Raw genomic sequence first — 12,306 nt, 5'->3', positions numbered from 1 at the left:
ATTACACTAAAACTGTAGATTGCTTTGGGTGGCATGGACATTTTAACAATATTAATTCTTCCAACCCCTTAGCAGAGTACATATTTCCCTTTGTATGTTGTCATCTTCAATTTCTTTGATCAACGTTTTATAGTTTTCCAAATGGGTCTTTTACCTCCTTGGTTAGATTTATACCGAGGTATTTTATTAGTTTTGATGCAACTGTAAATGAGATAGTTTTCTTAATTTCTCTTTCTGATAGTTTGTTCTTAGTGTACAGATATGCAACAGATTTCTGTATGTTAAATTTTTATCCTACAACTTTACTGAATTCATTGAAAGTTCTAGTAGTTTTTTGGTGGTGTCTTTAGAATTTTCTATATATATTATCTATACTATATAGAATTTTCTATATATAGTATCATGTCATCTGCAAACAATGACAGTTTTACTTCTTCCTTCCAATCTGAATACTTTTATTTCCTTTGCTAGTCTAATTGCTGTGGCTAGGACTTCCAGTACTATGTTGAATAGGAGTAGTAGAGTGAGCATGCTTTTCTTGTTACTGATCTTTGTGGGAAAAGTTTCAACCTTTCACTGTTGAATATGATGTTAGCTGTGCATTAGTTATTTATGCCTTTATTATGTTGAGGTATATTACTTCTATACCCATTTTGTTGAGAGTTTTTAAAATCATAAATTGGTGTTGAATTTTGTTGAAAGTTTTTCTCCATCTGTTTAGATGATCATATGATTTTTATTCTTCCATTTGTTAATGTGGTGTATCCTATTAATTGATTTGCAGATATTGAACCATCCTTGCATCCAGCAGATAAATCTGGGATGAATCCCACTTGATCATGGCATTTGATCCTTTTAGTGTATTGTTGAATTCAATATGCTAAAATTTTGTTGAGGATTTTTGCACTTATGTTCACCAGAGATATGGGCCTATCATTTTATTTTTCTGTGGGGTCTTTGTCTAGTTTTGGTATCAGGGTAATGCTGACCTCTTGCAATGAGTTCAGAAGCATTCCTTCCTTTTCAGGTTTTTTTTTTTTTTTGTGGGGGGGTGGATAGTTTGAGAAGGATAGGTATTAACTCTTCTAAATGTTTGAGAGAATTCACCTGTGAAGCCATCTGGTCCTGAACTTCTGTTTGTTTTATTACTGATTATTTTTCATTACTGGTAATAGGTCTGTTAATATTTTCTATTCCTTCCTGATTCAGTCTTGGGAGATTTATGTTTCTAGGAACTCATCCATTTCTTCTAGGTTGTCCATTTTATTGGTGTATAACTGTTCATAGCAATCTCTTATGATCCTTTCTATTTCTATAACATGGGTTGTAACTTCTTTTTCATTTCTTATTTTATTGATTTGGGACCTCTCTTTTTTTCTTGATGAGTCTGTCTAAAGTTTTATCAATTTTGTTTATTTTTTCAAAGAATCATCTCTTACTTTCATTGTTTTTTCTGTCTCTTTTTTAGTCTCTATTTCATTTATTCCTCCTATGATCATTATTATTGATTTCTTCATACTAACATTAAATTTTGTTGGCATTTCTTTTTCTAGTTCCTTTAGGTGTAAGATTAGGCTGTTTCTCTGGGATTTTTCTTCTTTCCTGAGGTAGACTTGTATCTCTATAAACTTCCCTCTTAGAACTGTTTTTGCTGTGTCCCATAGATTGTGGATTGTTCTGTTTCTATTTTCATTTGTGTGATTTCCTCTTTGATTTCTTCAGTGACTCATTAGTTATTTAGTTTATATAACTGTATATATTTAGGTGTTCCCATGTTGGATTTAAATATATTTATAAATGTTATATCTCCTTATTGGATTTATCTCTTTATCATTATGTAATGTCTTACTTTGTCTCTTGTTACAGTCTTTGTTTAAAAGTCTATTTTATCTGATATAAATATTTCTACCTTGGCTTTCTTCTGATTTCCGCTTGCATGGAATAACTTTTTGCATCCCCTCACTTTCAGTCTTTGTGTGTCTTTAGACCTGAAGTAAGTCTCTTGTAGGCAGCATACTTATGGGTCTTCTTTTGTATCCGTTCAGGCACTCTGTGTTGTTTGATTGGAGCATTTCATCCATTTACATTTAAAGTAGTTATTGATAAGTATATATCAATTGTCATTTTGTTAATTGTTTTCAGTTCATTTTTATAGTTCTTTATTGTTCTTTCCTTTTTCTTTTGCACTCTTCCAATGTGACTTGATGTTATGTTTAGTGTTATTTTTGGTTTCCTTTCCCTATTTTGTGTGTGCATCTATTATAGATTTGTGTTTGTGGTTACCATGAGATTTATATATAACAATATATATATATGTGTGTGTGTGTATATATATATATATACACACACACACACACATACATGATAATTATATTTTACTGATCTCTTAAGTTCAAATGCATTCTAACAGACCTGCACCCCCACCCAACATTTAATATTTTTTATTTCACATTTTGCATTTTAAAAAATATCCCTTAACTACTTATGGTGGATTAGAAGATTTTACTACTTTTGTCTTTTATCCTGTCTACTAGTTTTGTGAGGGATTGATCTACCACCTTTACTGTGTATTTTCCTTTACTAATGAGATCTTTACCTTCATAATTTTCATATTTCTGGTTGCGGTCTTTCTTTTCCACTTAGAGAACTCCCTTTATCATTTATTGTACAACCATTTTAGTGGCACCAAACTCTTTTAGATTTTGCTTGTCTTAAAACTATCTCTCCTTCAAATCTGAATGTTACCTTGTTGGGTAGAATATTTTTCATTATATATTTTTCCCTTGTATCACTTTAAATATCGTGACATAACCGCTTTGAAAATATTTGGAAAGAAAGAAGGAAAACATTGAAAATATATCTTGTTGGTTAAATTTTCCTCTTTAACTTGCAAGTTAAATTTTCCTCTTTTGTCACATAAATAATATTCTTAAAATATTTTGCTTCATCATGAGAAGCAAATATTTTTTTAGAAATGTAATCATAGCTGTGCCTATAGTGCAACATAATAAAGCACTTTAAATTTTAAAAATTAAGTAAATCATTTCTTGTAAAATGACTCAAAAAAATCCACCAGCTAAACCTACAAATTTTCAGAGCTCATATTTTATTTTGCTAGATTTGAAAATAAATCAAGTAGATCACTATATACATTGATTGTTCAGAGAAAATTCTGTGTCCTGCATTACCTACAGGTAACACTGATTTGGAGTTCAGCACATCTGAATTGTCCAGATAATTGCTGCAATTTCCTATTTTACTACAGTAATATAAAAATGGACTTTTAGGACAATTTTTAAATGAAGCAAACTGAGATGAAATCTAAGAAACAAGGTAAAATTCTACTTTCTTATTAATGGTAGAATTAGAATTATTTATAACCTATGCTTTGTTTTAATTCTGCAAACTCTTTATGAGAACTCCCTACAGAAGATCTTTATTTTCCAGTTCAAAATTCAGTTTTTCACAGCATTTCGATTGTTAGACGCTATCTCAGAACTGAACATAGGCGTGTTACAAAATGTGTTCTCTGCAGCTTTACTCCCTCTCTGTTTCATTGGTATGTACTTGTTCATGCCCTCTCTACTTTGTTTACAGAATGTAGTGATTAAAAAAAAGTTCCTTACTTGGTATTATGTGTATCAATGGTATGGAAGAGCTCATGTAACTCTTCTCCACTCAGAACACCATCTGCAAAATATGCTTTGAATTCTTCAAAGGACAATTTTCCATCATCTAAAATAGTAAGAGCAAACAAAAGAGAAGCAAATCATTTCAATTTTGTTTGTTATTATATCTTTTAATTTTTAACATTTTGCTCAAATGCTTGAACAGGTTTGTTTGTGCATGCATACATGTATTCAAAAAGGAAGAACAATTTCATGTGTTTAAAATAAAAATAGTTACCCACGCAGACACAAGAATGGTCACAGGACCCCACCTCCTCCCTCCCGGACCCAAGGAGTGGTCATGGATCTCTGCCGTCTCCCTCTTGGAATCCAGGAGTAGTTCTGGGCCCCTGCCACCTCCCTTCCAGATACCAGGAGTCATTGCAAACCAAGAATGGTTGCAAGCCACCACTGCCACCATTGCAGACCCCAGGAGTGGTTGAGAGCTCCCACTGCCACCTGTCCAAACTCCAGGAGTAGTTGTGAGCCACCTCTGCTCCCATCCTGTGTCCCAGGGCCATTGCTGAGCCATTGCCACCACTGAGAACCCCAGGACTGGGCACCAGCAGCCACATCTGCATGCCTCCTATCAAGGGTATAATGACCAGCACATGCTGAGGAAAGAGGTGCCAGGCGTACATACTAAAAAAAGTCCTCAGACCAAATATACTAAATCCATACAAGCTACACAGGGATGCTCCCACGTATAAAGAGCACTCCAAGACCAGAGTACATAATTGCTTCTCCTAAACTCACAGAGAGAAATAAAAGTAAAATGAAGCAGAGGAACCACTCTCAGTTAAAAGACCAAGAGCATTCCCCTGAAAGAAGAAACAATGAAGCAGACCTCTTCAATATGATAGACACTGATTTCAAACAGGAGATAATGAAAATACTGAAGGAATAAAGAAGAGGTATCAGTGGAAATGCAGAGTACAGAAAAAAGAAACTAGAAAGAGGAACCAAGAAAAATTAGAAAACTCATTTGCCAAGATGAAAGCTGAGCTAAAGTCAATGAATAGCAAAATGAATAATGCAGAAGAACAAATAAGTGACCTGGAATAATGGAAAAAGGAATAATGGAAATCGTCCAATCAAGACAGAAGACAGAAAGCCAAATTAAAAAAAAGAAGAAAGCAATAAAAGAGACCTATGGGATAATATAAACTATGCCGACCTATGCAAAATAGGGGTTCCAGGAGGGAAAGAAAGCAAAAAGGGATCAAAAATATGTTTGAAGAAATTATGGCTGAAAACTTCCCAAACCTAAAGAAGGAAACATATATCCAGGTACAGGAAGCACAGAGGGTCCCAAACAAGGTAAACCAAAGCAGACCTACACTAAGACATACTATAATAAAAATGGGAAAATCTAAAGACAAAGAGAAGATTCTAAAGACAGTAAAAGAAAAGCAAAGAGTTAATTACAAGGGAACCCCCATAACACTATCAGCTGATTCCTCTACAGAAATGCTGTAGGCCAAAAGCAAGTGTCAAGATATATATATAAAGTCCTGAAAGGGAAAAATCTGCAAACTAGAATACTCTACCCATTAAGATTACCCTTTAGAAGAGGAGAGATAAAATACTTCCCAGACAAGCAAAAACTAAAAGAATACAGCAATGCTATACTTACCCTAAAGGAAGTATTGAAAGCTCTTCTCTAAATAGAAAAGAAGTAAGAATCTATAAGAAAAAGACAATTACAACTGGAAAATAAATCACTTAAAGAAGCCAGTACACAGATTAAAACATTTTAATGAAATGTTTTAATCAAAATTAATCAGAATGTTTTAAATTTTAATCAAAATATTTTAAAATCAAAAACATTTTCTGTGAAAGAAAATGTGATGACACATTTTGATTTTGAAATGATGACATCATTTTCTGTGATGAAAACCACAATGAATAGCAAAAAGAAGAACATGAAGATGTAAGAGAGGACATCAAAACCATAAAATGTGGGGGAGGAGAGTAAGAAAATGTGGATTTTTTTTCCCTAGAATGTGTTTGAGCCTATATGACTACCAGTCTAAGGAAAGTATATATAGGAAGGAGTTAACATACTTGAAAAACAGTGTAACCACAAGTCAGAAACACACAATAGATTCACAAAAACCAAAAAGAGAACATAAGTATAATACAAAAGGAAAATCATCAAATGATGAAAGAAAAAACAAAAGGGAAAAAAAAGGGACAAAGAAGAAATACAAAATCAATGGGAAAATAAGGTTTTAAATGGCAATAAATATATGTCTATCAATAATTACCTTAAATGTTAATGGACTAAATGCTCCAGTCAAAAGACAGAGTGGCAGGTTGGATAAAAAACAAGAGTGTACAGTATGCTGCTTACAAGAGATGCACTTTAGGGCAAATAACACACATAGATTGAAAGCCAGGGGATGGAAAAAGATATTTCATGCAGATGGAAATGAAAAGAAAGTGGGGGTCCCAATACTCATATCAGACAAAATAGACTTTAAAACAAAGGCCATAAAGAAAGATAAAGAAGGACACTATATAATGATAAAAGGATAGATGCAAAAGGATTTTACACTTATCAATGTATATGTACCTAATATAGGAGCACCCAAATATATAAACAAATACTAACTGACATAAAGGGAGAGATTAACAGGAATACAATAATAGTAGGAGACTTTAACACCCCATTCACAACAATGGACAAATCTTCCAGACAAAGAATCAATAAGGCAACAGAGATCCTAAGTGATACAATAGGACAGTTAGACTTAATTGATATTTTCACAACATTACATCCAAAAAAACAGATTACACATTCTTTTCAAGTGCACATGGAACATTCTCTAGAATTAACCACATACTAGGGCACAAAACAAGCCTCTACAAATTTAAGACTATAGAAATTTTCTCAAGCATCTTTTCTGACCACAACAACATGAAACTAGAAATTAACCACAGAAAAGGAAATGAGAAAAAAATGATTACATGGAAATTAAACAACATGCTTCTAAAAAACCAATGGGTCAATGATGAAATCAAAGAGGAAATTAAAAAATACCTTGAGACAAATGACAATGAAAACACAGCCATACAAAGTCTATGGGATACAGAAAAAGCAGTTCTTAGAGGGAAGTTTATAGCAATACAGGCCTTCCGCCAAAAAGAAGAAAAATCTTAAATAAACAGCTTAACCAACCAGTTAAAAGTATTAGAAAAAGAAGAAAAACAAAACCTGAAGTCAGAAGAAGGAAGGAGATAATAAAAACTGGAGAGGAAATGAGTAAAATAAAAATTTTTTAAAAAAGGAAAAAATCAGTAAAACCAGGAGTTGATTCATTGAAAGGATAAACAAGATTGACAAAGCTCTGGCCAGGCTCACCAAGAAGAAAAGAGAGAAAACCTGAATAAACAAAATAAGAAATGAAAAAGGAGACATGACAATTGATACTACAGAATAACAAACAAACAAAAAAAAACATAAGGGAATACTATGAATAATTATATGTAAAAATTTGGTGACCTAGAAGAAATGGACAAGTTTCTAGAAACATATAGCCTTCCAAAATTTAATCAAGAAGAAATAGATAATTTGAACAGACTGATCACTAGAATTGAAATAGAATCTGTAATTTAAAAACTCCCTACAAATAAAAGTCCAGGACCAGATGGCTTCACAGGTGAATTCTAGCAAACATACAAAGAAGAATGTACACCAATTCTTCTCAAACTCTTACAGAAAATTGAAGAGCAGGGAACACTCCCAAGGACATTTTAATGAGCCACCATAACACTGATAATAAAACCAGGCTAAGACACCACCAGAAAAAAAAATTACAGGCCAATATTTTTGATGAATATAGATGCAAAAATTCTCAACAAAATATTAACAAACCAAATCCAGCAATGCATGAAAATGATCATACACCATGACCAAGTGGGATTCATCCCAAGTTTACAAGGATGGTTCAACACACACAAATCAATCAATGTGATACACCACATAAACAAAAGAAAAAACAAAAACCACATGAACATCTCAGTAGATGCAGAAAAAGCATTTGACAAAATTCAACATCCATTCATGATAAAAACTCTTACCAAAGTGGATGGAGAGGGAACATATCTCAAAATGGTAAAAAGTATTTATGACAAATCCACAGCCAATATAATAGTCAAAGGTGAAAAGCTGAAAGCCTTCCTGCTAAAACCTGGAACAAGTCAACATTGCCCACTCTCACCTCTTCTATTCAACACAGTATTGGAAGTCCTAGCCACAGCAATCAGACAAGAAAAAGAAATAAAATGTATCCAAATTGGAAGGGAAGAAGTAAAATTGTAATTATATATAGATGATACACTGTATGATACCCTAAAGACTCCACACAAAAACTGCTAGAACTGATAAATGGATTCAGTAATGTAGCAGGATACAAGATTAACATACAGAAGTCAGTTGCATTTCTTTACAACAATGAAATATCAGAAAGAATGTAAAAAAAAAATCCCAAAAAAACAATACTTTCTAAAATCACAACCCCAAAAATAAAATACTTAGGAATAAATCTCACCAAGAAGGTGAAAGACTCATAAGCTGAAAACTATAAACATTAATAAAGGAAATTGAAGATGATTCAAAGAAATGGAAAGATATCACATGCTCTTGGATTGGAAGAATTAATATTGTTAAAATGGCAATTGTACCCAAAGCAATCTACAGATTTAACACAATCCCTATCAAATTACCAATGGCACTTTTCACAGAACTAGGACAAATAACCCCAAAATTCATCTGGAACCATAAAAGACTCAGAACAGCCAAAGCAATCCTGAAAAAAGAACCAAGCAGGAGGCATAACCATCCCAGACTTCAGAGAATACTACACAGCTACAGTAATAAAACAGTGTGGTACTGGCACAAAAACAGAATATGGATCAATGGAAAAGAAGAGAGAGCCCAGAAATAAACCCACACACCACAGTCAATTAATCTTCGACAAAGGAGGCAAGAAGGTATAATGGGAAAGGACAGTTTTTTCAGCAAAGGGTGTTGGGAAAGTTGGACAGCTGCATGTAAATCAATGAACTTAGACCAGAACCTCTCACCATACACAAAAATAAACTCAAAATGGCTTAAATATAAGACATGACACCATAAAACTCCTAGAAGAAAACATAGGCAAAACATTCTCTGACATAAATCGTACAAACATTTTCTTGGGTCAGTCTCCCAAGGCAATAGAATTGAAAGCAAAAATAAACAAATGAGACCTGATCAAATTTAAAGGCTTTTGCACAGCAAAGGAAACCATAAACAAAATGAAAAGACAACTTACAGAAGGGGAGAAAATATTTGCAAATGATGTAGCTGACAAGGGCTTAATTTCCAAAATATATAAACAGCTCATACAACTCAATTTCACAGAAACAACCCAATCATAAAATGGGAGGAAGACCTAAAGGGACAATTTTCCAAAGAAAGCATACAGATGGCCAATAGGCACATAAAAAATGCTCATTATTGCTAATTATTAGAGAAATGCATATCAAAACTACAATGAGGTGTCACCTCATACTGGTCAGAATAGTAATCATTAAAATGTCTACAAATAATCGATGCAGGAGAGGGTATGGAGAAAAGGAACCCTCCTACACTGTTGGTAGGACTGTAACTTGGTGCAGCTACTAAGGAGAACAGTATGGAAGTCCCTTAGAAAACTAAAAATAGAGTTACCATATGACCTAGCAATCCCACACCTGGGGATATATCTGGAAAAGATGAAAAATTTAACTTGAAAAGATACATGCATGCCAAATGTTCATAGCAGCACTATTTACAATAGCTAAGACATGGAAGCAGCCTAAATGTCCATTGACAGATGAATGAATAAAGAAGATACTGTGGGGGCTTCCCTGGTGGCGCAGTGGTTGAGAGTCCGCCTGCCAATGCAGGGGACACGGGTTCGTGTCCCGGTCCGGGAAGATCCCACATGCCACGGAGCAGCTGGGCCTGTGAGCCATGGCCGCTGAGCCTGTGTGTCTGGAGCCTGTGATTCGCAATGGGAGAGGCCACAACAGTGAGAGGTCCACGTATTGCAAAAAAATAAAAAATAAAAAAAATAAGTTACTGTGTGTGTGTATGTATATATCATGGAATGTTGGCCATAAAAAAGAAAGAAATAAGTTCATTTGCAGCAATATGGATGGGCCTACAGATTATCATACTGTCAGACAGAGAAAAATATTATATATTATATAACATATGTGGAATCTAAAAAATAGTACAAATGAAATTATTTATAAAACAAAAATAGACTCACAAACATAGAAAACAAACTTATGGTTACCAAAGGGGAAATAGGGGGTGGGGGATAAATTAGGAGTACAGAATTAACACATACACACTACCATACATAAAATAAACAACAAAGATTTACTGTATAGCACAGGGAACTATATTCATTGTCTTGTAATAACCTACAATAGAAAGGAATATATATATATATATATATATATATATATATATATATATATATATATATATATATATATATATCTGAATCTCTTTGCTTGCTATACACCTGAAACTAACAATATTGTAAATCAACTATACTTCAGTTTAAAAAAAAAAATGACTTGTCATTTAACATATAACAGTTTCATCTATTCTTTCATCAAATATGTATCAAGATCTTACTATGCGCCTATACAGTTTTGTGCTAAGAATATAGGTAGACAACTTATTGATCTTATAATTTTGATGGAGGATGTAGCAATTGAACAGCCAAATACAGTGTGATGAGGGCAATTCTAAGGGAGATAGGGTGATGTGAGAGAATGTAGAAAAGAAAACTAATCCACATATTAGGGGAATAGGGACATAGGGAAACCTTCTTGGAAGACGTGAAGGCTTCTTAGAAGAACTGACATTTCTACACAAGTGAAAAATAAGGGTTAGTGAGGGCAGATCTGTAAAGAGGAAGAGTATTCCAGGCAGAGGAAATGCCAACTACAAAGGTAGGAGGCAAGAAATAATATGGGTTGAGAACTGAAAAGAAAAATCAGTGTACTCAAAGAATATAAATTGGAGTAGAATTGTGGTAACCAGGGGCTGGGGGGAAGGGGAAATGGGGAGATGTTGTTCAAGGGGTACAAAATTTCAGGTATGTAAGATGTATAAGTTCTGGAGATCTAAAGTAAACAATGCGAGACAGGAGAAGATGGCGGAAGAGTAGGATGCGGAGATCACCTTCCTCACCACAGATACATCAGAAATACAGCTACACGTGGAACTGCTCCTATAGAACCCGCACTGAACACTGGCAGAAGACCTCAAACCTCCCAAAAGGCAAGAAACTCCCCACGTACCTGGGGAGGGCAAAAGAAAAAAGAAAAAACAGAGACAAAAGAATAGGGACAGGACATGCACCACTGGGAGGGAGCTGTGAAGGAGGAAAGGTTTCCACACACTACAAGCCCCTTCGCGGGCAGAGACTGCGGGGGGCAGAGGGGGAAGCTTCAGAGCCACGGAGGAGAGCACAGCAACAGGGGAGCGGAGGGCAAAGTGGGGAGATTCCCGCAGAGAGGATTGGTGCTGATCAGCACTCACCAGCCCGAGAGGCTTGTCTGCTCACCCGCTGGGGTAGGGAGGGGCGGGGCTGGGAGCTGAGGCTCCGACTTTGGAGCTTAGATCCCAGAGAGAGGACTGGGGTTGGCAGCGTGAACACAGCCTGAAGGGGTTAGTGTGCCACGGCTAGCCTGGAGTGAGTTTGGGAAAAGTCTGGAGCTGCCCAAGAGACAAGAGACTATTTCTTCCCTCTTTGTTTCCTGGTGCGCGAGGAGAGGGGATTAAGAGCACTGCTTAAAGGAGCTCTAGAGACGGGCGCGAACCGCGGCTATCAGTGTGGACCACAGAGACGGGCATGGGACGCTAAGCCTGTTGTTGCAGTCACCAAGAAGCGTGTGTACAAACACAGGTCCCTATCCCTACCTCCCCTCCCGGGAGCCTGTGCAGCCCGCCACTGCCAGGGTCCCATGATCAAGGGACAACTTCCCCAGGAGAACACACGGCGCACCTCAGGCTGGTGCAACATCACGCCTGCCTCTACCGCCGCAGGCTCACCCCACATCCATACCCCTCCCTCCCCCCGGCCTGAGTCAGCCAGAGGCCCGAATCAAATCCTCTAACCCCGTCCTGACTGAGCGAAGAACAGACGCCCTCAGGCCACCTACACGCAGAGACGGGGCCAAATCCAAAGCTAAACCCCGGGAGCTGTGCAAACAAAGAAGAGAAAGGGAAATCTCTCCCAGCAGCTTCAGAAACAGCGGATTGAAGCTCCACAATCAACTTGATGTACCCTGCATCTGTGGAATAAATGAATAGACAACGAATCATCCCAAATTGAGGAGGTGGACTTTGGGAGCAAGAGAGATTATTTTTTCCCCTTTTCCTCTTTTTGTGACTGTGTATGTGTATGCTTCTGTGTGAGGTTTTGTCTGTATAGCTTTGCTTTCACCATTTGTCCTAGGGTTCTGTCCATTCGTTTTCTTTCTTTGTTTGTTTTTTACTTTTTAAAATATTTTTCTTAATAATTACTTTTTTATTTTAATAACTTTATTTTATTTTATCCTTATTTTATTTTATCCTCTTTCT

The 12,306-nt window shown here is 35.8% G+C and overlaps 1 protein-coding gene across 1 annotated transcript in view; it reads right to left on the bottom strand.

The window, feature by feature from the left end:
- Positions 1-12,306, bottom strand: part of NECAB1 (N-terminal EF-hand calcium binding protein 1) — a gene marked incomplete at both ends in the record, with an annotated part of 251,412 nt that overhangs the window by 190,645 nt on the left and 48,461 nt on the right. Inside the window, one exon of the mRNA XM_079722340.1 lies at positions 3,627-3,735. Coding sequence (XP_079578466.1) covers positions 3,627-3,735 — 109 coding nt within the window. The remainder of the gene's footprint in view (positions 1-3,626; positions 3,736-12,306) is intronic.

Source organism: Hyperoodon ampullatus (assembly GCF_949752795.1).
Source record: "Hyperoodon ampullatus genome assembly, chromosome: 17".
In the NCBI taxonomy this organism is placed as follows: domain Eukaryota; kingdom Metazoa; phylum Chordata; class Mammalia; order Artiodactyla; family Ziphiidae; genus Hyperoodon; species Hyperoodon ampullatus.
Note: the sequence above shows the minus strand (reverse complement) of the source record. Positions and strands in the feature narration are given on the sequence as shown.